General features: G+C 55.8%; 1 protein-coding gene across 1 annotated transcript; it reads right to left on the bottom strand.

Moving 5' to 3' along the window:
- Nucleotides 1–24: 24 nt before the first annotated feature.
- Nucleotides 25–18,436, bottom strand: KCNH3 (potassium voltage-gated channel subfamily H member 3). The gene is made up of 15 exons (XM_061122737.1): nucleotides 18,361–18,436; nucleotides 16,718–16,951; nucleotides 16,158–16,292; nucleotides 14,964–15,097; nucleotides 14,287–14,530; nucleotides 13,758–13,915; nucleotides 13,465–13,672; nucleotides 9,037–9,318; nucleotides 8,556–8,755; nucleotides 7,920–8,169; nucleotides 3,091–3,308; nucleotides 2,076–2,407; nucleotides 1,569–1,675; nucleotides 892–968; nucleotides 25–812 (listed from the first exon to the last, which is right to left on the bottom strand). Exons 1-15 carry the CDS (start codon nucleotides 18,434–18,436, stop codon nucleotides 216–218), a joined length of 3,252 nt encoding a protein of 1,083 aa, XP_060978720.1. The 3' UTR covers nucleotides 25–215.
- Nucleotides 18,437–24,588: the final 6,152 nt, after the last annotated feature.

Consider the following 24,588-nt stretch of genomic DNA (forward strand, 5'->3'; position numbering starts at 1 on the left):
CCCAGAGATTCCTGGGCTGGGGCCTGCCCCTGAAGTTCTCGCCCACCCTGTGAGTCCGGGGCCAGGCCTTCGTTTGCTGTCTAGCTCCCTGCCCTGAGTCCGCAGGCAGCACGGAGTCCCCGGGGGGCGGGGGTTGGCTGTCCCCTCCACCCTGAGCTTGGGCAGAGCAGCAGACGGAAGCAGGTCTGGCAACACTTGAGTTCTGGGGTTGGTGGTCAGACCCCTGTGCCTTCTTCCTGGGTCCACTGGACCGTGCCAGAGCCGTGGCAGCCAATAAGCACCATCTCCAAGCTATGGGGCTCCCAGGGCAAGGCGTGGCCCCCCGAAGCTGGTGGGGGCTCTCCGGTGCTGGCAGCCTCAGCCTGGTTCACTGGCTCCGGGGGCCCAGTCCTAGCCCCTTCCTCAGGAGGCGGCGAGCCAGGGGTGCTGGGCTCAGGGCAGAGTTCTCCTGAGCCTGGGGGCTCCGAGTCAGAGGTGGAGGTCCAAAAAGCAGTGGCTCGAGGCCATGGTGAGCTCTGAGATGCAGGGGGGCCCCAGGGCCAGGGAGCCACGAGGGGAGGGGGCCCTGGACGAGGGTGGGGCCAGGTCCCACTCAAGACAGAGCCAGCCGAGGGCTGTAGGCAGTAGGAGGATGTCCCAGTGTCCACACACAGGGGCTGCAGTAGCCCAGAGGCACCAGCCGGGCAGGGCCCCTCTCCTGATGCCCGAGGGCAGGGGCCCTCCCCATGGGGTGCCAGGACCAGCTGCACAGCCTGGCGAAGGGACTGCAGTCCCTCCCGCATCTGCAGCACCTGCTCAGACAGCTCCATCACCTGCGGGGAGGGTGGGCATGGTCAGAGTGGAGTCGGGACCTCCCAACAGCAGGCACACCCCACCTTGCCCCTCACCCACCGCCTGCCGAAGCTTGTCCAGCGTGTCTGTGTTCCTCACCTCGCTGGGCCCAAGGGGTACAGTGAGCAGGCCGTTCTCTGTGGACAGTAGGATGGGGTTACCAGCCAGGGCTGGTAAATGAAGACAGCGTGGGGTCCAGGCCTCTGCCTAGTTAGCACAGACCACACTGGCCTGGCCAGGCCTGCCGCCAGGAACAGCCATTTGTAACCTTGCCCGAGCTGCTGAATCCAGTGCAAACCGCCAGGGGGCCTCGGGCACACTGACTCATGCTTCCCCCTCGGGAAGCTGCCTTCGTGACTGTCTCTTGTTCTGTCTTCCAGGCTTGGGGACACTCTCAGGGCTGCCGGGCCTGCCCAGGGGCCATTTTCAACTCTGCTTCCCCAGCCCTGTATTTCCCCCAGTGGGCCAGACACTTCTAAGGGTTTTAGCAACATTATCTCATTTAACATGCACAATCGCCTTTTTACAGATGGGAAGCTCGCAGCAGAGATCTAAGCTCCATTTCAGCTACCTTCCAACACCAAGGTGCTGGTCTTACCCACCAAACTCCCCCGCCCAAACCATGCAGATGGGTGAGGGCAAGAAGGCATCCAAAGTCTGTGCCCTGCCAGTTTCTCAGAGGCCCCCAGGGCAAGGGGCCTGCTCTGCCAGCCTCCCCACGGACTGAGCCCCAGTACCTGGTCCAGGAGAAGGGCTGCTGCTACATTCTGGGCCAGACTGCCTCACACGGAAGGAGAACTTGGGCTGGTCAGAGCCACAGCCGTCCTCAATGCCATCTACAACCCTGTGGACACAGGTGCCAGGACAACAAATCAGTCAATAGACAGCCATGCAGTGTTTTGTTTTACAGGACAAGATGCCCCACTGTCCACAGAAGCTACAAGAGCTGGAGCTAGGCCAGGGGCTTGGGGTCCCAAGAGAAGGGTGGAACATGTGGTCCCTTTTTCCTAGGAGCTTGCAGTTTCAAGCTTGAGCGATGTGAAACAGCAAGAGTTCTGAGCAGTACATGGCCTAAATGGTGGAGTGGGGGCAGTGAGGCGGTGGGGTAGTTAAGGGGGGCTTCCTGGAGGAGGCTGGGAGGGGTTAGGATGGAAGGATGGGCATCCAGGGCAGCAATGTGCCTGGCTGGGGATCCAGCCTTGTCACTATCTCTGCCTGACTTCAGTGGCCCAGAGCTCGCTCACCTGGGGCTCAGATCCGGGGGCACATTCCATGGCACGGGGGGCAGCCGCAGCCCCTCCAAGCTCCGAGGGTGAGTTGAGGGGCCGGCCTCAGCCTGCAAAGCCCCTGCCCTGCCTGGCCGCCCTCTGCCACCCAGCCGGGGCCGGGGCGCAGTTCGCCGTGGCGATAGGAGCTTGGCAGCCGAGGACGAGGAGGTGCAACCAGGGGACAGCAGGGGGCTGGAGGGCTCATCAGCCGGGGCTGGGGAGGCTGCAGGGCCCTGCTCCCCATCTGTCTCCTTCTCCTCCAGGGTAGACATGAGGGTGTTGTCGCCACTCAGGGAGCTGGTGTCCGCCTGGGGAGAGCAGGGGCAGGGAGTTGGCATGGATAGCACCCCCAATGTCCCACTCACTTCCCCTCGCCAGGTCTCAGGGTCCTAGAAGCCAGGAGCTGTTTTTGTTAAAACAGGATGTGGGTGTCTCCTACCTCCTGAGGAGGAGACTCAGCAGGGGGAAGGGGTGTTTTCCTGCTGCCATCACAAAGCCACCAGCCCTGGAGGCATTCACTGTCCCTCAAAATTCTAGCCAAGCACGGACACACTGTCCCTCTGCTTGGTCTCTGAGGCTCACTGAACCATCCAGGAGGACCCGGTACTGAAAACTGGTTTGGAATTAGTAACATAAGGCAGGGAAATTCAAAAGCCCCTCAGAGTGGTCCTGGGTCACGGCAGGGCTCTCTGCAGAGGTGGCCTGACCCGAGGGCACCGCCCCTCCCCTGCAGCCTCACAGCCTGCTTGTGTGGTACCAGTGGACTTGGTCAGACTCTCCTGGGCCAGGGAGAGCGGGAGAGGCGGCTGAGCAGGGTGGGGCTGGGCTCTAAGGGCCAGTGTGAGGGAGTGAAGGGGTGGGAGAGTGTGGAACCGTCATGCATGTGGTGCTCAGACCAGGCCATGTGCTCACACAGCACTCCCCGCAGACCCCCTCTCTGTCCAACTCCCCAGGCCTCCAGCCCTCCCACGCACAGACCCAGCGCCCTCACCTCGGCAGGGCCTCCACCAGCACCCAGGTTGTAGCTGAGCTCCCCTCGGAGGCCCCGGCTGAAGCGGGGGGCAAACTCGGGGTACAGCGCCAGGCTCTCATGCAGCCCGGCCAGCTGCAGACACTGTAGGACGCAGTACGTCAGCCCCTTCACGTCGGCGTTGGCCTTGACCACCTGCTCACGCCGGGGCAGCTCACAGCCAATCAGGTCTCCCTTCCCTGAGGAGAGGCAGCAGAGGTCAGCAAGCCCTGTCCCTCAGCCACCAGACAGGGTCTCTCGAGCCAGGACAAGAACAGTGGGACCCAGACGCTGGCTGACCCCCGCTGCCCGCCTCACTGGCTTCTCAGAACAGCTCTGTGCCCCAGGTGCTCAATCAGCTTTGGAATCAAAGCACTGTGCTAAAACATCCGAATTTTAAGTCTAATGGTTCCCAGGTTGCGTGTGGATCAGAATCCTCTGGGAAAGTTAAACCTATCAGACTCCCCAGGGAAGGAGCCCCATCACTATGTACAGAATCGTAATATCTACTGGAGACCACACAGTTGTTTTTAAGCCTTGTGGGTGATTCAGGAGGAGCTTGTCTAGGAACCAGTATTTGGAACCAGCAAGTTAGTGCTGTGTGTTTGTTGGGGGGAGGGAGGGTCACATTATTGCACCTGAGCCTTGGTGCCTCTGCTATATGGCAGATCCTGTCCTGAACCGAGTCTGTGGTGCTTTCTCCATCTTACCAAAAGGTGTCAACAGAGGGGTTCCCCACCACCCAAGTGAGACTGCCACCTGGCTGACAGCAATTGTAAAATGGCATCAATTAGAGTCCACACCCCAATCTCAGAGATGTTAAATTGCAGGGGTGGGGTGGGGGACATGTGACTTAGAATCAATGAAATAGAATGACTCCAATCAGGGACACGAGGATTAAATAAGTTAGTGTAGATAAAGTGTTGGTCACATAGACGGTCAGTCAAAGTTCATTTCCTTCCCTTCCCTCTCAACAAGAATCCCCCATATCTGATTCCCAACAGGGATGGCTGGCCACTGGGGCTTGGGCAGAGCACTCATGGCCCTCACAAGGAAGCTCAGCCCACAGCCAGACATTTCACAAGATTAGACAGCTTTTCCTCATCCTTAAGGAAAAAGATGGCTCGCCGCCACCCCCGCTGTGGGCTGCCTCCCGCTGCCAGTAGAACTCACTGAGCTTAAAGGCCTCCTCTAAATGTTCACGGACTTTTGCTCAAACTTAAGTGTAGAACGCATCATCGTTAAATCTTATTTTCTTGGCTCCCGGCCATCCTTCTGGTTCCTTCTGAGAGCTGTTTGGATCTCAGTCTGATCATCTGATGAATGAGCTCTCTCTCCTCATGTGTGTCATCTGGAAATAGGATAAGGATGTATTTCTTGTCTTCATCCAAAAGGGGAGAGAAAAACAAGAGATAGGACAGGACCAAGGATGGAGTTCCGTGCCACTGGTCTCGGGGACCAGTTTCCAGCTGACCTCAGCCAGAGCTTCCAGCTCAGCTCATCAAGGTGTGTGAGGTCCTCTCCACACCATCACTTAGCTCACCTCTCTTTGTCTTTCCTCCATCCTCCCCCATAATTAACTTTACAGGCTTAGCTGTTAGTTTATACACAGAGGTAGGGGCCAGAATTGATACTGCTAGAGATGCGTGAGCCTTAGCTGCCAGGAGCAGGCAGGAAGCACCTGCTGTTCGACTAAGAAGGCAAGTGGAAGATGGGGTGAAGGCAAAGCAGAAAACCAGGCTATCATGAAGGCTGGGGAGCCACGCATCCATCAGGGTGTTCAGTGCAGCCAAGTCAACAGAGGAAACCATTCATCTGGAACATATGGGCAAGGACAGGATGGATCAAAGGTGGCAAAAGTCCCAGTGCTGGGGAATTCTGGAAGCAAAGGCCGGGACATGGGCAGTGGCTATCCTTGAGGCTGTCTTCATCATTTGTCTTCATACCAAATATGGGTATTCTGAGACCTGGCACCTGGCATCAAAGAGACATTCTTGCAGGGCCCATGCCAGCTCCCAGCCACGCTCTTCCTCAGCTCCAAGCTGAAAACCATCTGCTGAATAATCCACTGGACAATGTTGCTTTGGAGTGACCAGGTTTCAACTGTCAAAATCTGCTTTTTTGCCTTTCTGATTTATCTCCAGTTCCTCATAATTTCTCCAGGATTGCCAGCCATCCATGAGTGGCCATAATTCCGTTTGCTCAGGGTCCTGGCATTATCTGCACATAGGGCCAGAAGCCAAACTTGTGAACAATGCCTCTCTCAGTTCGCATGGTATTTCTTTCTTCTGTTCCTGTTGGAAGACCATCCTCAGCGAGGAAATGATGGACACACGGTTGCTGCTGGGCATGTGGTTCTCCAGGTGAGTGACAAACTCCAGGCTCTCCAGGCAGCATCAGCGGTCCCCACAGGGAGTGTACAAGCACTGCTGCCTGAGGATCGGCTGTGGTCCGGGCACCTTCCATCCGTATGTGAGGCCCTCTGTTCCCCACAGAGACCACAGCGTCCCCGCGGCCCCAGAGCCTGCAACCCCGTGTCTCCCACCACCCTGAAATTGAGCCCTTTTTGTGGGATGACTCTCCCCAGAGCAGAGCCCTTAAGAGCACAATGTCTGAAGCCTGAGGTTGAGAGTCAGCAAACCAGGTTCTAGCCCTAGTGGCTTGCATATTCATTAACTTCTCAGAGTCTCAGTCTCCTTCCATGCAATAGTTCCTCCCAGCTGGGTTTTGTGAGGTTTGTGTGAGTTGAAGCATGTAAGGGCCTGGATGCAGGGCTGGCTCCACTGTAGGACCCCTGGGGCCAGCACTGTTACCACGCCCATTCCACAACTGCAGTCTCTCCCTCCTTATCTAAGGGACTGATCAAAGGATCAGTCTTTTCTTTTGCCAAGAAGGGAAATGTATTTGGAGCCTGAGCTCTGGTGTCACCCATCTCAATCCCGGGCCTGCTCTAAGAAAGTAGCATCTCCTGTTTTCGAACAAAAATGGCATACACCGACACATACAGTCGATTAATCTTCGCAAAGGAGGCAAGAATATACAATGGAGAAAAAAACAGGCTCTTCAGCAAGTGGTGTGGGAAAGTTGGACAGCTGCATGCAAATCAATGAACTTAGAACACTCCCTCTCACCATACACAAAAATAAACTCAAAGTGGCTCAAAAACATAAGACATGGCACCATAAAAGCCCTACAAGAGGACATGGGCAAAACATTCTCTGATATAAATTGTACTAGTAATCTTTTAGGTCAGTCTCCCAGGGCAAAAGAAATAAAAGCAAAAATAAACAGATGGAGCTAATCAAATACAAGCTTTTGCACAGAAAAGAAAACCATAAACAAAATGAACAGACAACCTATGGAATATATTTGGAGAAAATATTTGCAAATGATATGACCAACGAGCTTAATTTCCAAAATATACAAACTCATACAACTCAATAACAACCACAATCACAGTAAAAAACAACCCAATCGAAAAATGGGCATTAGAACTAAATAGACATTTCTCCAAAGACATACAAACAGGCAACAGGCATATGAAGAGATGCTCAACATCACTACTTATTAGAGAAATGCAAACCAAAACTACAATGAAGTACCACGTCACACTGGTCGGAATGGCCATTATTGAAAAGTCTACAAATAACAAATGCTGGAGAGGGTGTGGAGAAAAGGGAACCCTCCTACACTGTTGGTGGGAATTTAAGTTGATGCCGCCACTATGGAAAACAGCATGGAGATTCCTCAAAAAACTAAAAAGAGAGTTGCCATGTGGTCCAACAATCCCACTCCTGGGCAAATATCCAGACAAAACTCTAATTCAAAAAACTACAAGCACTCCTATGTTCACAGCATTACTGTTTACAATAGTCGAGACACAGAAACAACCTTGATGTACATTGACCAACAAATGGATAAAGAAGAGGTAGCATGTATTTATGTATATATGTATATAGGAATACTGCTCAGCCATAAAAAAGAATGAAATAATGCTATTTGCAACAACATGGGTGAAACGAGAGATTATCATGCTAAGTGAAGTAAGTCAGAAAGACAGAGAAATACCATATGATATCACTTATATGTGGAATCTAAACTATGACACAAATGAACTTATCTACAAAACAGAAACAGACTCACAGACATAGAGAACAGACTTATGGTTGCCAAGGAGGAGGGAAGCTAGGGGAGGGATGGAGTGGGAGGTTGGGATCAGCAGATGCAATCTATTATATATAGAATAGATAAACAACAAGGTCCTGCTGTGTAGCGAAGGGAGTATATTCAATATTCTATGATAAACCATAATGGAAAAGAATATTAAAAAGATTGTATATATATATGTATAACTGAATCACTTTACCATAAAGCAGAAATTAACACATTGTAAATCAACTACACTTCAATAAAAAGGAAAAAAATAGCGTTCATGCCTCCCTTTTTCCTGCCTGAACACTTTCCAGCGATTGCATCTTTAGCATTTGATTTTCCCCCTTGACAGGAAGTGCTCCCTCAGGCCTCTCACAGACCAACGGCTGGCCCTTTGCTCTCAGTCTGGCCTCCCGAAATCCGTGAGTTGAGTTCCCTTGTGTTGCCCCCTGGTGGTCACTGGGTCCGCTCTGAGCTCGCTCTGAGCTTTGCCCAGGGCTCTGTGGCTGCTACCGCCCGCCCCGCCCCCCACCCCCCCCCCACCCCCCACCCCGGCTGCTTCTCCCTGGCCTTGCCCACATCTTCTCTCTACCGAAGGCGCCCTGGTTCCACCCGCCCTGCTCCCCAGCCCTGGCATCCTCCATTCTGCCCTCACAAACCTAGGATGGCCAGCACGGTGCCACCCTTGAGCACCTCCATGGAGCCGGAGCAGACGAAGTAGAGGGCCTGGAGGGCGTCGCCCTGATGAATGAGGTACTCGCCCGGTGTGCAGAAGGCGGGCCGCAGGGCCAGGGACAGCGCCCGCAGGCAGCCCCGGCTGGCCGCCTCGAACAGGGGCAGCTGCAGGACCTCCTTGTGCAGATGCATGGCAATGTCAGCGCGGAGCTCGTCGGGGAGGCTCTGCAGCAGCTGCGGGTGGCACCAGGTGGGAAAGGTCAGAGTGGAGAATGGGGGCAGCCTCCCGCCAGCCCTTTCCACCTGGAGAGCCTGGGGAGCAAGGGAAGGCGTGGGAGGGACCGGCCTCCCTCCCCTCCAGCAGCCCTGCTTTTCTCCACCAGGCCTTGGGCTTGGACGTCAGTGAGCAGGGGCTGTAGATCTAACGATGGTGGAGAGGGGCCACCGAGCCGGTTGGCTGCCTTCTGCTCCTCCCCGCTGTCTCCCCAGGAGAGAGCGGAGGCACGGAGGTCAGAATGCTGCCTCCCTTGCCCTCCAGCCCGCTCCTTGGAATCTCGCGCGGAGCGCACGCTCCTGGAAGGAACAGAGGCTGGAAGGGCTGGACCTGGAGGCCTGCGCACCTCTGTGGTGTCGATACCGTTGTTCACCGCCCAGGTCGCCTGGAAGTACTCGAGCATGCGTTGCTTGAGGGGCTTGGGGATGCGGTGGATGCGGATGTAGTCGCGCAGGTCGCGGGTGCGGCTGTGGTACAGAAAGCGGCGGGCGTACATGCGCTGGATGATGGCCGTCACGTTCCCAAACACCACCGCGTGCATCAGGGCTGGGGAGGGGGGCAGAGGGGTCACCTCCACGACCGGCCCAGCCCGGCCTGCCACGTGCTGGACACATCTGTCCCCCCAGCTCCCACTCCGCCCCCACGCTAGGCGAGGCCCCCGGCTGCCGTGTGGCCTCTCCCGGCCCTGGCCTCGGGTTCCTTGTTCCTCTAAGGCAGACGCACCTCGGAGAAGGACCTGGGGACCCTGCGGGGGGTGGGAAGGCCGGGCCCCGCCGAGGTCATGAGTCTGGGAGGGGGCCCTGGACCGGAAGCGGGTCAGGCCTCACCGCCGATGAGCATGGTGCAGATGGAGAAGATCTTCTCCGTGTCCGTGTTGGCGGACACGTTGCCGAAGCCCACGCTGGTGAGGCTGCTGAGCGCGAAGTAGAGGGAGGTGATGTAGGCGCTGCGCAGTGAGGGGCCGCCCAGGAGCTCAGGCCCGGTCCTGTTGGCCTCGCCGAAGCTGCTGCTACAGTTGTCACTCTGGCCTGAGCTGTTCCCTGCGGCGGGGCTCCGGCCCACCAGGTAGTAGGGGGTCTCCAGCCGGCGGGCCAGCTCCTGCAGCCAGCCTGGGAAGAGGGCAGGATGGCACTGCTGCACTAGGAGCAGAGGTGTGCCTGCTGCTTCCCCTGGGTGAGGGGGCACGTGGCTGCAGATCCACCCTCATGACTTCTTGCCAGGTGTGTCCCTCCTCTGCCAGCCCTGCACACCCCATCCTCCCCTGACCCTCACCAAGACAAGCCCATGAGGATGAGACTGTCGTCTCCCCGGACCGTGTCTCTGGGTGCTGAGGCTGCAGTGAGGAGCGCTGCACCCTCCTCCCCATGGTGGCACTAAACCCAGGCAGTGAGTCCAGCTGGAGGGGGCACAGGGGCTGGCGGGCTCACTGTACCAGCCACGGGCTCACTCCCAGGGCCCCCTCCTCTGCCCGGTCCCTCTCACTTTTTATCTGAGCTCGGGAAAGCCGTCCTCCATTCAGTCCCATCCTGCCCCACAGCCGCGCACACCATCCAACCTCATGCACATGTTCTCGGGCACGGCGAAACGGATGTGTGCCTACACCCCATTAAGGCTATAGTTGTGCTCCACACAGTCAAGAGGACAAGGACACACATGTGTGAGCACAGTCCCAGGAGCACAGCCATGCCTGTGCACACTTGGGAGAGAGATAAGGACGCACAGGTGCTCGCACACGGACACCCAGGTAGCAGAGGGACACACCTGCGTGGACGTGAGCACACAGGTAAGTGAACACAGAGGCTCTGCACACGCACAGACACAAGCCAGCCAGGGACACTGGGAGGGGAATGAAGATCGCCCCAGTCTCCCCATCAACCCCACATTCTCTGGTCAGACCTTAGAGGGAGTGGGACTGTGTACTGGGGTCTGTCAGGAGCCCACAGCTGCCCAAAGTCACTCAGTCCAGCTGGAGGGATGTGGGAATTCTAAGGTGTTAGATGAAGGTCCCCAGGGTCCACAGAGGTCCCAAGAGTCCTGGCAGAGGTGGGGGCCACGGAGAGCCAGAGAGAGAGGGCAGCTGTAGCACAGAGGTCCAGAGGGTGGGCTCAGGATCACAGGCTGCAGTTGGACCCACCTTTCCACATGCCCCTCCCCAGTCCTCTAGTCCACACTCACCCTAACACCACACATGCAGACCCCTGTGGTCCTCACACCCCTTCTCTCATCCCCAGCCCTCCATTCAGTAACCTCACACGTGTGCCAGGAGCCGGGGGACCTCCAGGAGCTTCCTGCAGGGGAAAAATGTACCGAGCACCTGAGGGCCCTGGGGTGGGGCTCAAACCCATGTGCAATGGGCCAGAGTTAGATGACTTCCTGAAAGAGGGGGCACTGGTGCTTGGCCTCAGAGGATGGGTGGTTTTGAGATAAAGAAACTGAGAGGGGGTCATTCCTGATCTAGGGAAAGGCCTGGACTAACCTAGAACTGGCGACAAATACAGACAAGTAGCTTAGCTTAGCTAGAATGCAGGGTCCATGCTGGGGAGTTGGGGGGATATGTGAAACCCTGAGCCGAGGTGAGGACTCGCCCTCCTGTCATTTGAGATGTGAGAACACAGGGACGCGCGCAGAGCTCTCCAGTCATTATTAGGTGGGGAGGGGAGGGGGCCGGAGGCAGGAGAAGGAGCAGGATGAAGGGAGGAGCCCCTCCTCACTAAGTCTTGGTCCTGGGGCATCCGCAGCCTCTGATGCTGGCGGTGGGATACTGCCTCTGCATGTGGAGGCTCAATTGCAGAGGCTGTTCTGGAGGCTGATGGTATTCATACTGAGAAATGTCCCCGAACGACCTCCCTCAGTATTTAGCACCATCTCTTGAAAAATCCAGCCCATTTCCACTGGGCTAATGGGACGCTGGGGTCGGAACTCTGTGTCCACACCCGGGGCAGTGCAGCTGCCCAGACCCAAGGCAAGGAGGTGGAGGGAAGGTACCTCCCACCAGACAGAGCTGGACCAGCAGGGGGCGCCACTCTCTCTCCAACAGACATCCCTACCACGGTGGATTTCAGCAGGTCTGGGTGTAGCTCCCACCCAGTTAAGGGTAGTTTCCCTTGAGAAGGAATGGGCAGATGAAAATGTGAAGGACTTGGAAACTCGCCCAAAGTGAACTAGTGTGTGTGTTAGTTGCTCAGTCATGTCCGACTCTTTGCGACCCCACAGACTGTAGCCTGCTAGGCTTCTCTGTCCATGGGATTCTCCAGGCAAGAATACTGGAGTGGGTTGCCATTCCCTTCTCCAGAGGATTCCTAACCCAGGGATCAAACCCGAGTCCCCTGAACTGCAGGCAAATTCTTTACCGTTTGAGCTACAGGGAAGTTCCTAATGTGAACTAGTACCAGCCCCAAACAGAAAAACCCTCTGGAACTTAGGGTTCAAGGTGTGATCTGCAAAACAGTCAGACAGCCCCCTACAACCCCCATGCTCTCCATGGAGGGGCTCAGAGCTCCTCTGGGAACCAAAGGTGCTCTTCATGTCAGCTCAGCAACCCCTGTGAGGTGGTCAGAATGGAGAAGCCACATGGACGCAAGACTCAGGTGTCTGGATCCTGCTGGGGAAGGCAACTGACCTCAGGGATTTGCAGGAATCTCAAGAGACTTGGGCTCGATCCTTGGGTGGGGAAGATCCCTTGGAGTAGGAAATGGCAACCCACTCCAGTATTCTTGACTGGAGAATTTCACGGACAGAGGAGCCTGGCAGGCTAAAGTCCATGGGGTCACAAAGAGTCAGACACAACTGAGAGCTAATGCACACATACACGACTTTGGAGTCAGGGCTTGCGTCACCATTATCCATCTCCCAATCCTCTGAACCCAGAGCTGCCTCCACCACAGTCTCCCTCTGGGAAGGGCAGGTGCCAAGGAGCTGACACTGTCTGGAACATTCTAGTTCCTGTGCTCAGCAACTAGAGCTTTGGGGAATATCCAAGTGGGCCTCTGGGCTACACACCAGCCTCCGTGGGCTTGGTGAACGGGGGAGGATTCTCAGAAGTCTCCTCATCCCCGGGAACTGATCAGAGCACGTGTCTAAGGCCAACCTGGACTCCGGGTGATTGACCCCACCAAGGAGCAGGTAGTCATGGGGGGGCATCCGAGCAGCTGGCCTCTCGCCCACTGACTGGAAACGGGGGCTAAAGGCCAGTTACCAGGAAGTTGCTGGAGGGCTGGAGGGCGTGGGTGGAAGAGGCGTGTTCAATTTTGGAACAGAATGGTTTGAAGACAGAGAGAGAGGATGGAAGCTGAGATGTTCATGCAGTGGTGCCAGTGGAGTTGCCCAGGGAGAGCAGGGCGGGGGGAGGAGGGGTCTGAGGAAAGCCTGGAGCAGGAGGAGGCCTCATCCTGGGGCAGAAAGGTGGCTGGCAGGGTCAGGTGCTCTGGGGACTTCAAGGGAATAAGGGTTTGGTCCCAGAAGGTCGCTGTGACCTGCAGGGTGACATTTTGGGTTGAGCGGTGGGGGTGGAAGCCCTCCTGGCAGGAGTTAAGTTGTGAGTGGGAGGTAAGCAGAGGGAGGAGCTGTGAGCGTGGAGGTGAAATGAAGGAGAGTGAAGACACTGGTGGGGTGCAGGGAAAGGCTGCATTTCAGGCCGGGGAGGCTGACACGGATGAGAAAACGTGCTGCTGGAGGTGAAAAGAGCGGGGAAGGGGCCCTAGGAGCCAAGGTGGTGGGGAATGAGTTTCCAAGAGATTGGCGGGAAAGTGCCAGGCATGGGAGGAGCCCCTGACCATGGGAGACCATGGGAGACCATGGGAGAGAGGTCTCCTAAGAGAGGTGGGCTTCCCAGGTGGGCAGGGAATAGAAGCAAGTGCCACAGGCTTGACCACAAGGAGGCCACGATGGGTGAACAGCCTCTCCCAGGCAGCCTACCAGGCTTTTTCCACAATAAGGGGCTGCTGGAGAGCCGACCTGCCTTGAGGAAGCAGCTCTGTGACACTCCCCTCTGCACACACACACCAGCCCCCGTCTCTTCCTCACAAACACACACCTACTTGCACACACGCTCCTGACACACAGCTGTGAGCATGTACACATGTAGGCTTGCACACATCTCTCTGACACCTTGTATCAGCTCACAGATGTCCCCTGACACACACTTGAACTCACATTTCCCTGACACACACACCCTTGAGTGAACAGATTCCTTGGGCACATGTTTACACACACACACACACACACACACACACACACACGCAAGCAGCCTCCAGTACCGATCTCGGGCAGCTCTGAGGCGCTGCTCTCAATTTCCCGCTGGCCGATGTAGAACCAGACGCAGGCCACCCAGTGGGCAAGCAGGGCGAACACGGCCATGAGCAGGGTCAGCACCACGGCGCTGTACTGCGAGTAGCGGTCCAGCCGAGGGAGCAGGCGGAGCAGCCGCAGGAGTCGCACCGTCTTCAGCAGGTGTGCCCCGAAGTACTGAGGTGGGGGGAGGCCGGGCGGTCACCCCAGGGCCGGCCTGGCCCATCCCGCCCCCGAGCCCACCCAGCCCAACCGCACTGACCACATTGACCTTGAAGGCGTGCAGCAGGTCGAAGGGCAGCGCTGCGATGACATCCAGCAGGAACCACGTGGTGACGTAGTGCAGGCAGATGGACTTGGGGGCAAACACCACCTGGCCCGACTTGGACACGAACGTGGTGCGGAAATTCAGCACAATGTCTGTGGGAAGTCAGGGCGGGACTCAGCGTGGGTTGGGGAGGAGCCACATTTTTCTGGGCCCCTGGCTCAGTATGTGACACTGGCCTGGGCCCTTCATATGCATTATCTTAGTTTTCACAGTAACTGCAAAGGGTAGGTACTGTCATGCCTATTTGATGGTGGGAGAAACAGGCTTGGAGAGGCTATGACTAGGTCGCGGTCCAGTGACCCATTAGCAGTGGAGACATATGGAACCTAGGTCCTATTTCAAAGGCCACGGGTCATAAACAAAGGGAGGGCCAGGGGGCCACCGGGGGGAAGTGGAAGCCATGCAGACTATTCCCATCAAAGCCCAGGGGTCACCAGGGGTGGGAGGCACAGACTGCACATACCGAGAATGAAGAGGACCTCCACGGCCAGATCGCAGACACTTGGGGGGCCGCGGGCGGTGCTGGGCTCCCGGGCTGTGCTCACGCACACGCTGTAGGGCACGGTGACAGCCACGTAGAGGGTGGCCAGCAGGATGAAGCCATCCCAAGTGGCCCTCAGTGCCCCGCAGTGCAGCAGGATGAAGGGCGACTTCCGGATGGCGGCTACCTTGTACTCAGGCAGATTTGGCTTCTCCCCAAACACCCCCTAATGAGAGGCAGGGCAGGTCCAGGCAGGGAGGACAGGACATTGGCACAGGCTGAGTTTGGATAGGGTCTGGCCTCCTTTCTCTCCCTGCATTCTCAAAACCACCTCTGACACAGATTTTAGAGCCCCCTGGTTATAGATCAGAAGACTGAGCATTGGGGAGCTCCAGTGACTCAGCTGAGGTCACACAGCTGCTTAGCAGAGGAGCCAAGACTGAGCCAAAGGCCATCTGACTCCAGGGTCCAAACTCCTCCTTTTATCTTTGACAGCTCAGGCAGGTGACATTCTCGCCACAGCTGCCGAAATGCTAGTGGAGCCTGAGTGGCCCCCTGAGCAGTCTCTCTGTGGTAGGCTCCGTTCCTCTTCTGCATCTCCTCAGCCTGCCCCCCCAGCACAACCCCCCCCCACACACACACCCCAGCGCGCAATCCACCTTATTGAGCTTGTGCTTGCCCTTGGGCTGCTTCTGCAGGTGCCCAGACAGGTGGTAGAGCACAGCCCGGCTCCGCCGCCGGTTGGCATTGAAACCTTTGGATCCAGCCCGGCCATATCGGCGTCGGCCACCACCTGCCAAAGAAGAAGGGCTGGAGAGAAGGACGGGGAGGACACTCACACACTTAGCCCTGGGGTGCGGGGGTAGGACACCTGGTGCTGGCCCATGGACTGGCTCATTGACTAGTTAGACTATTCAGAGCTAGGGCTCCAGTGTTTCTCACTTCCTAGAGTCAACAACCCCAGCAACGGGCAGTGCCGAGGGTACATATGGACCCTCCTCCCAGTGCCTTCTCCTAGGAGGAGGTTTGGACCAGGGCAAGGCAGGAGAGGATCTCCACTAGGAAAAGCCTGAGAGAGGAGTGGGGAGGTGGTTCCCAGAGTGGGTGAGTGCCGAGCTAGCAGGAGGCCATGGGGCAGAGTTGCTGCAGCCTATGGCTGGGGGATGGAAGAGTATCCCAGCATTAGCAAATGGTGAAGAGGCCTTGGGGCAGCTTCCGATAACAGCTCTGTGAGTTGTCCAAAGGCCACTCCCAGGCCCTGAGAGGATGCAAGAGGGGAAAGAACACAAGGACTTAAGAGAGGGTTTTGGCGAGGGCTTCCCAGACAGTTTTGTATGAAGAAAAGGAACCAGGTGGGCCTCACTGATCAGTGGGAAAATGGTACTTCATGGACACTAGTGGAATGTGTTTTTTTTCCAGTTTCTTAGTAAAGTTGACTTCAAAACTCCCGCTTTGGGGACTTCCCTGGTGGTCCAGTGGTTAAGACTTTGCCTTCCAATGCAAAGGGTATGGGTTCGATCCCTGGTCAGGGAACTAAGATCCCATGTGCTTGACGGCCAAAAAACCAAAACATCAAATAGAAGCAATGTTTAACAAACTCAATGAAGACTTTAAATGTGGCCTGAACCAAAAAAATCTTAAAAAAAAAAAAAACCCTGTGTCTTAGCAAGCTTTCCCACCTGGGCCTGCAGAGATGAGAGAGCCACAGGCTTCTCAGCCAGCAGAGCGGGAGTCAGTGGGTACAGGTAGGGTGGGGGGCCCACAAGCCCACACTGGGTGCCATGGCCCCACCCAGGCTGAGGTACCCAACACCCCAGGCAGAGCAGCCAAATCAGTGGCCCCTGGGCACCCACCTGACTCCTTCCAGTTGTCAGGCCCCCCTCGGTTCTTGGTTTCACTGATGTCCTTGTGAGAGACCAGGAAGAGGGCCACCTCCCCTTTCTCATTCTTTATGGGTATCACATCCAGAAGACACCAGAACGGGAGCCCTGGGCATGAAGACACAGTTCAGCTCCCATTCTCTGTGCTGCCCAAGATGACAGAGGGGCCATTGACACCCCTTAGTTAAGGCACAAGCCAGCTCCACTTAGGACACTTAGGCTCGACCGAACAGGGCGAGGGAGGGCAAGGGAGAGCAGAGCTGACATTCAGACACGTGTGTTCAGAGATCTGTCCTGCTAAGTAAGATGGGCAAATTCTTCTGCTGGGGTGGGAAAGCCAAGATGGGAAATAGAGGACCGGCTGAGATTGCGGTGAGGACTGAAGAAAGGTGGAGAAAAAGGAGATGGGAATGTGGGAAGGTGGGATGAAATGGGGAGATGAAGATGGGAGTGGAAAGAAGGGACTGTGGATAGGGTGGGTAAGGCTGGGTGAGACCAAGAAAGTAAGGCAGGCTGGCCAGATGGCCCCTCACCGCTCTTCCGGTACAGGATCAGCTCAGCCTTGAACTCCTTGTGCTCATCCAGGGCCTTGCGAATCTGTTGGCGGACGAGCTCACTTGTGTCTGGCCCATAGAGGAAGGAGCAGGCGCAGCCTCGCTGCATGACCTCAGCCCGGGAGAAACCCGTGAGGTCACAGAAGCCATCAGAGCAGTAGACCACGGGGAAGAGCCCCGCCACCTGGGCATTGCCCAGCACGAAGTTACTATCTGCAAGAGAGCACTTCTCAGAGGGGGTGTGTGGTGAAGGGACACAAGGTCTACTGCCCCTCCTTTAACACTGCCTGCTATCAAAGGGGGGGTGTGACAAAACTTGGGAATCCTGCCTGTGAGTGTTTGGGCTGGGGGGCTGGGGGAGGGTTAGGACAGGAGCTGTTTATGAACTGGAATTAGAGTGTCACCTGTGTGTCTGTGCCCTGCAAGGACCCATTCTTAGCACCGTGTGTATAAGTGTATTTAAGAATCGGCATACCTGAGCCCTGAGGTTGGTGAACGCAGCCCTGTGTGGGTGCTCTGCTCTCTGGAGTGTGAGCTGAGCAGCTTGGGGTAAAGAGTGGGACTGCGGATGTCTAAAGGAGAACTGCAGGACCAGTTCTAGGACAGCCTCAGCCCCACCCCAGCCTCTGCCAGGTTAATTCACCTGCCAGGTACTCAGGTTGGCTCCTCCCATTGAGACTCGCTGGGAGAGGGATTCAGGCCATCATCTATTCTGCACTCTGTCTGAGCCCCAGCTGCCTGACCTGGCTCGGAAGTTAGTGAAGGTGATCCACAATGGGGGTGTAAGGATGGTAGTTGAGCTCTGGCAGCCTGGAGCCAGGAACTACTGCGGGATGGGGGGCGCTGAATCAGCAGGCTACGGGAGCCAAGTGCAGGCAAAGCAGAAGGAGAAGCTTGAAGGGGTCCTCAGGGAGGGGTTTCCACCCGCTATGAGGAACCAGACTGAGGTAGAGGGCTGGGAAGCCCCTCTGGGGGGAGGGGGGTAGTTTGAGGGAGGGGGAGGAGGAAGGGAGCTTTCACGACTTTCCAGAGCTCAGAGCTCATAGAAAACCATAATTCAGAACTCTGGTTGCCTTCTCCAAACTTCCCCAGTCTTGGTGGGAGTCCCCAAACCTGACTATCTGGGGATAGACGGGCTCAGTGGGTTTAGGCGGTGAGGTGAGCTTGAACCAACAGCGCTCTCCGGGGCCCGGTTTACTCTATTTTGGTTTGCAAACCTCTTTTCTAAACCAGTTTTTTAAGCCTCTGGGCTGACTCTTGACGCTTCCTTCCCTCACCCCCCAACCTGCCAGTTCGAGCGTAGTCGATGGGACAGCGCCAGACGCAGGGATGGGATAAATTAGATTAAGTAGCTCCGGGTTTGCTCCCCCAGGCACAGACAGCATGCCCGGCTCCCAGACTGAGAGTTCTAGTCATTTCGCCTGGCCTGGGGCAGCGTTGACTTTGAATTTTTCCGAAATGGCATCTGAAAGGAGACGGTGGTCCCAGCTTAAAGTGGGGCTCGGGGAAGGGAAGGCGAAAGCAGGAGGGCTCCAGTCTGAGATGTCAGGGTACCAGACTAGAGGGAACCCTGGCTAGGGACAGCTGGTCCGGAAGCCAGTGGGACGAGGGTCGGGACTCACGCGTGCCGTCGAAGCGCGTGGCGATGGTGTCCAGGAAGGTGTTCTGCGGCGCCAGGAGTCCCCGCATGGCCGGCATCTTAGGCGGCCAAGGCCGCCCGCCCCATCCCTCCGGGGCGCGGGGGCTCAGCGCCGGGGGAGGGCGCCCAAGTCGGCCGCCCCCCGCCGGGCCCCGCGCCCCCTAGCGCAGCCGTCGGGGGGCGATGCCCACCCCGGGCTCGCAGGTCCTGCCAGCCGCCCGCGCGTAAGGGGGCGTCCCCGCCGTCGGGGCCCGGAGCATGGCGCGCGGCTCCTCGCGCCCTGGCAGCCCACGAATCCTGGACTCGCGGCTCCGCTCGCGCTGTGCTCTCGGAACCTTGCGCTTGCGGCGGCTGCAGCAGCGGCTCGCGTTTCGGCTGCGGTTCGGCTCCCGCTCGGGCTCCGCTCCGCACCGGATCCCCGCAGCTCCCTCCGTCTGTCGGGGAGAAGCGGCAGCCTCTCTCCTTCCCTCCTGCGCCCGCCGCCAGCACCGGGGTAACCATGGAGACGGGGCACACCCAGGCAGGGCCGCCTCCTTAAAGGGACAGGCCTCCCGCCGAGGGATCCCCCTCCCCTCGGGACCTCGTGGGGGCCTGGGAGGCGGCGCCCTCCCTCCCTACCCGCGCCAAGCGGGCCGCCGGGGCCACCCCAAGCCGCCCCGCCCGCCCTTCGGAGAACGACGGGCAAGCGCCTGGTCCCGCTCGGGCTGACTCAGCCGCAGGGGCGAGGCGTCTTTCTCTGCAGCAAGGGGGTGCTCAGAGAGCCTGGCAGCCTCTCCTCCCCCGGAGGGACCTGGGGAGAGCTCAGGCGGGGGCTGAGCGGGGGTTGCTTGTTTTAGAAGAAGCTTTTCCCTTAGGAAAAATGTAATGGGAAAGGGGGCTGGGCCAGCAGGCGGAGGTGGTGAAGACCGGTGGTTGGCGGAAGCTGTGGGGCAGGGGAAGTCTGAAAGCAGGTTTGGTGGAGGGGGTCTAAACAGCTTCTGGGCATCCGCGTCTTTCTTAGCCTCTGCTTGACTCTCCGGGGAATGGATCAATCTGTCACTAAGCGCATCTCAGCCTGAAGCGGCGGCTGACTGGAGCTGTCAGGGAATTGGAGGGTGGGCAGTCCTGGAAATAAGATTTAGACGCTCTTCATGTCTGATCGGGAGGTGGAGGGGGTAGGGAGTGGAAAACAGGTGTGTGGGGATGGGGGCGCCCCAGAACCTTTGTCTTGCCTCTACATTTCTTTCGGTCACCCATTGCCGCTTCCAGGCTGCGATGAAGGGTCAGGTTGCAAATACAGGTACGGTAGCCGTCAGACGCTGGGGGAAACTTCCTAGCCCTGTGTTAGTGGGTCCTTGCGAGCGGGGAGTGAGAGGACCGTGTCTCCTCTGCCCCAGCGCCTTCAGTCCAAGAGCCCTAGGCTCTGCGCTGAAGGGTGTGCGGTGGCTGAGGGACCCTCCCATCCAGCCAAGGGGGTGGGAGGAGGGGCCGACACTGGGCGGTGCGCAGCCCGGCCCCGGGCCGCAGTCTCTCGCCGGCCTCCCGCGCTGCGTCGGTCCCCCCAGCCTGGCGCTGCCAGCGCCGCTCCTCCTTCCTCCCACGATTTGCCAGCGAGCGCGGCTACCGCCCGCGCCCAGAGGAACCGCCGGGGCCAAAACAGCAATTTGTTCCCGAACGAGTGATGCGGAAGGCTTAGCACCCCCCACCCCTCTAGGAGACACAACCACAGTCATCAGCATCGGAAAGGGAGTGTCTCCCGCTCCACCCACCCCTCATCTGAGACCAGGGCCGAAGCCCCTGGCACCTGTATTAAAATGAGCTGGTGCTAGGCGAGGAACAGCCCCCCTCTCCCAGTCCTCTGAATTCTGGAATCCTGCTCCCAGGAAGAGCGACCCTAAGGGGTCTGCAGAGCTTGCCCCTGACTCCCGCCCTCCCACCCTCTCACCTGTGTCTAGGGTTGCACAGTAACGCCTCTCTCTTGGCTCATCTTTCCCCCACCGGGCCAGTTCAAGCTGCTAAGGAGGGGGTGCAGTTTACCAACTGTCACACTTTGAAAGGATGAGGCTATGGCTGATAGCACCTAACTTGAGAGCCAGGCTACTTACCTAGGTTTGAATATAGTTCTGCCACTTGCTGTTGTGATTTTCCTTGCGTGACTCAATTTTCTCCTCTGTGAAGCAGGGACAGTACCGCAGAGAGTTGTTAGGAGAATTAAAAGATTAGAGGAAGACGGTGTGTGACATTTGCATCATGGAAGTATTATCTGATTTTGAATCTTATAGGAGCCGTGTGAATTATGCAGAGGAGATGCTACTCACACTCCATCTCACAGATGAGTAAAAAGAGGCAGCAATAGAGAGACTTGCTCAAGGTTTGGTTTACGGCTAAGGTTCCAACCCTGACACTCTCCCAACCCCAGGTGTAGGGTCCACCTCACTCCAGTATAGCTGGCTCCCACTCTGAGGACCCAGAAACAGCCCCAGGCTAGCTGTGAGGCACTCACAAGGACTGGTCATCTGGGGTTGTGCATCAGATCCAGATGGCTCTTCAGTCACCTGTGTGAGCCCAGGTGTTCACGACATTCAGTCTTCAAGTTCATAAGCCTGGGCTGATTTGAAAACGAAGCCAAACCAGACTCCATGGGTCAGGGCAAGTGGGCGGTAGATGGAATGTGTGGGTGCTCCACACAGTACCTGTGTGTACTATAACAGTACCTGACATCAACTTTGTGCCAAAGCACTGTGCTGAGTGCTTTACTTGGATTATCCCATTAATCTTTATCATAACTGTGAAATAGTTACTGTTATAATTGACAATTTACAGATGGAAAGCATTAAGGCAGAGAGGTTAAATATCTTGTCTCAGATGCACTGTCTTCTCCAGCAGCTCCAGGCACAATGCCTCTGATATCGCTTTGGTGCCCTGGTTGGTCCCCCTTTCCAGAGGAAAACATACTAACATAAATTGAACATATGATCACTCTTATCTCAGAATGAAACAGCAGTGTTTTGGGCTTTAGACTGCTTCTGCCACTGCCCATCATAGATTTTGTGTGGACATATATGGGATGGAGATGTGGCCACCAACCCTTTCCTTTTGTGTTGTTCAGTTGCTCAGTCATATCCCATTCTTTGTGACCCCATGGACTGCCCCACACCAGGCTTCCCTGTCCTTCACCATTCCCTGGAGCTTGCTCAAACTGTGTTCATTGAGTCAGTGATGCCATCCAACCATCTCATCCTCTGTTGTCCCCTTCTCCTGCCTTCAATCTTTCCCAATTTTAGGGTCTTTTCCAATGAGTTGGCTCTTTGCATCAGGTGGCCGAAGTATTGGAACTTCAGTTTCAGCATCAATCCTTCCAATGAATATTCAGGGTTGATTTCCTTTATGATTGACTGGTTTGATCTTCTTGAAGTCTAAGGGACTCTCAAGAGTCTTCTCCAACACCACAGTTCAAAAGCATCAGTTCTTTGGCATTCAGCCTTCTTTATGGTACAACTCTCACATCCATACATGACTACTGGAAAAACCATAGCTTTGACTAGACGGACCTTTGTTGGCAAAGGAATGTCTCTGCTTTTTAATACACTGTCTAGGTTTGTCATAGCTTTTCTTCCAAGGAGCAAGCATCTTTTAATTTCATGGCTCCAGTCACCATCTGCAGTGATTTTGGAGCCCAAGAAAATAAAGTCCATCTCTGTTTCCATTGTTTCCCCATCTATTTGCCGTGAAGTGATGAGACTGGATGCCATGATCTTAGTTTTTTGAATGTTGACTTTTAAGCCAACTTTTTCGCTCTCCTCTTTCACTTTCATCAAGAGGCTCTTTAGTTCCTCTTCACTTTTTGCCATAAGGATAGTATCCTCTGCATATCAGAGGTTATTGATATTTCTCCCAGCAATCTTGATTCCAGCTTGTGCTTCATCCAGCTCAGCATTTTGTTTGATGTACTCTGCATATAAGTTAAATAAGCAGAGTGACAATATGCAGCCTTGACATACTCCTTTCCCAATTTTTCCAGTCCATTGTTCTATGTCTGGTTCTAACTGTTCCTTCTTTACCTGCATACAGATTTCCCAGGAGGCAGGTAAGGTGGTCTGGTATTCCTATCTCTTTAAGAAGTTTCCACAGTTTGTTGTGATCCACACAGACAAAGGCTTTATTTAGCGTAGTCAATGAAGCAGAAGTAACTGTTTTTTGGAATTCCCTTGCTTTCTCTATGATCCAACGTATGTTGGCAATTTGATACTTGGTTCCTCTGCCTTTTCTCAAGCCAGCTTGAACATCTGGAAGTTCTTGGTTCAAGTACTGTTGAAGCCTAGTTTGAAGGATTTTGAGCATGACCTTGCTAGCGTGTGAAATGAGTGCAATTGTGCTGTAGTTTGAATATTCTTTGGCATTACCTTTGGAATTGTAATGAAAACTGACCTTTTCCAGTCCTTTGGCCACTGCTGAGTTTTCCAAATTTGCTGGCATATTGAATGCAGCACTTTAACAGCATCACCTTTTAGGATTTGAAATAGCTCAGCTGGAATTCCATCACCTCCACTAGCTTTGTTTGTAGTGATGCTTACTAAGGCCCACCTGACTTTGCACCCCAGGATGTCTGGCTCTAGGTGAATGATCACACCATCGCGGTTATCCAGGTCATTAAGACCTTTAACCTGGCTTGATTGAAGGTGTCCTTTCCATCTAGATGAGTGTGTTCAGGGTCTCAACCCACTTGACTCCCTTTCATGTCACCTAGTCCCGCAGGTCTCCCTGCCAGACCTGCCTTATAGAGGTTGCAGTGATGAATTCCTTGCCTCCTCCTTCCACCTCCTTCCCTGCATCTACCCTCCCACCTAGAATAAACAACACACACACACACACACACACACACACACACACACACACACACACACATACACAGCAGGGGTCCACATTTAGGAGCCAGCTTGACAGGGGGCTTGGGGGTTGGGAGGAGTTGAAAAGGAAACAGGGCAGGGCCCGGGGCATGGTGTGGGTCAGGTAGCACTGGGCTCCTCATAGTAATCTCCTCCTCCTCTCCCCTTTCCCCAGCTCCTGACTCACTGGCCACCGTGGGGAGTCACAGGGAAGGGAGGTTAAGGGGGGGGGGGCCCTGTTCAGAGATAGCTCAGAGGCATTGTCAACAAGAAGAGACTCAGGAGGCTGAGTTTTGGAGCTGCCGTGGGAGGCCTGTGGGAGTATTATCTACAAAAGGAACAGGGAGAGAGAGCAGGGAAGAGCAAAGCAAGGAAAAAATTGCTCAAGACACAAAAGATGGAGAAAGCCCCCACCCCACCCCCAAGCGCAGGCGGAGTCGGTTGCTGTGTGCCACGGTTGAGAACAGGTGGCTGTCGGATCAGAGTCCAGGGGCTCCTCCCCTCCCTGCTTCCCACTCTCTCTGGAGGTCCGCAGGTCTCTCCGTCTCAGGCTGTGTTGTGAGGCGGGGAAATCTCAGGCTTTCAAGTCAGACTAGCCTGGGTTTGAATTATAGCTTTGCCACTGAGTGACCTTGGGAGGGGGCGGAGGACAGGTGCTAATCTCAAAGAGCATCAGTTCCTTCATTTGTGAAGTGAACCTTTCTCAGAGGATTGTGGAGAGAATGAGATGAGCTTAGTTAAGTGGTTATGATTGTTACTGAAAGTCCCCCTGTGCTTGCCCTGGCCCTGGGTGCTGGGACCACAGAAATGAGCTCAATGTGCAGCCTCGAAGGAGGCTCCCCACCCCCACCAAAACATTCTGGAATACTCTGAGGCCTCCAGTACTTGGCCACCCCACAGCTGTCTCATTCTAGACCATTCCTTTTCTTTTAGTGGAGGGTCCCAGCTAGTATAAAGAAACCACAACAAACTTTCTAAAAAGGAAAGTTGAGTGGCTAATTAATGTGGCTAGTTAACTGGGGGAACCAGCTCTGAACCAGCAGTTGGTGAAGGAGCTGGCAGTTTGCCATCACGCCACGCTGCTGGGGGTGCCTTGTCCTGTCCTCTGAGAAACAGCCTATTAAAAGGGGACAGAATGGTTATTTTAGGTCATTTTTAGGGCTTCCCTGGTGGTTCAGATGGTAAAGAATCTCCCTGCAACGTGGGAGACCTGGGTTTGATCCCTGGGTCAGAAGATCCCCTGGAGAAGAAACTGGCAACCCACTCCAGTATTCTTGCCTGGAGAATTCCATGGACAGATGAGCCTGGTGGGCTACAGTCCATGGGGCCAGAGAGTCAGACATGAT

Source organism: Dama dama, chromosome 3 (genome assembly GCF_033118175.1).
Source record: "Dama dama isolate Ldn47 chromosome 3, ASM3311817v1, whole genome shotgun sequence".
Classification (NCBI taxonomy): domain Eukaryota; kingdom Metazoa; phylum Chordata; class Mammalia; order Artiodactyla; family Cervidae; genus Dama; species Dama dama.

Excerpts from the sequence above, each read along its gene's own strand:
- KCNH3 (XM_061122737.1), bottom strand. The coding sequence starts at position 18,436 with ATGCCGGCCATGCGGGGACTCCTGGCGCCGCAGAACACCTTCCTGGAC. Across the intron at positions 3,309-7,919 it reads CACCGTGCTGGCCATCCTAG|GGAAGGGAGACCTGATTGGC; the intron begins GTTTGTGAGGGC and ends GCCTCTCCTCAG. Across the intron at positions 813-891 it reads TGGACAAGCTTCGGCAGGCG|GTGATGGAGCTGTCTGAGCA; the intron begins GTGGGTGAGGGG and ends CCCTCCCCGCAG.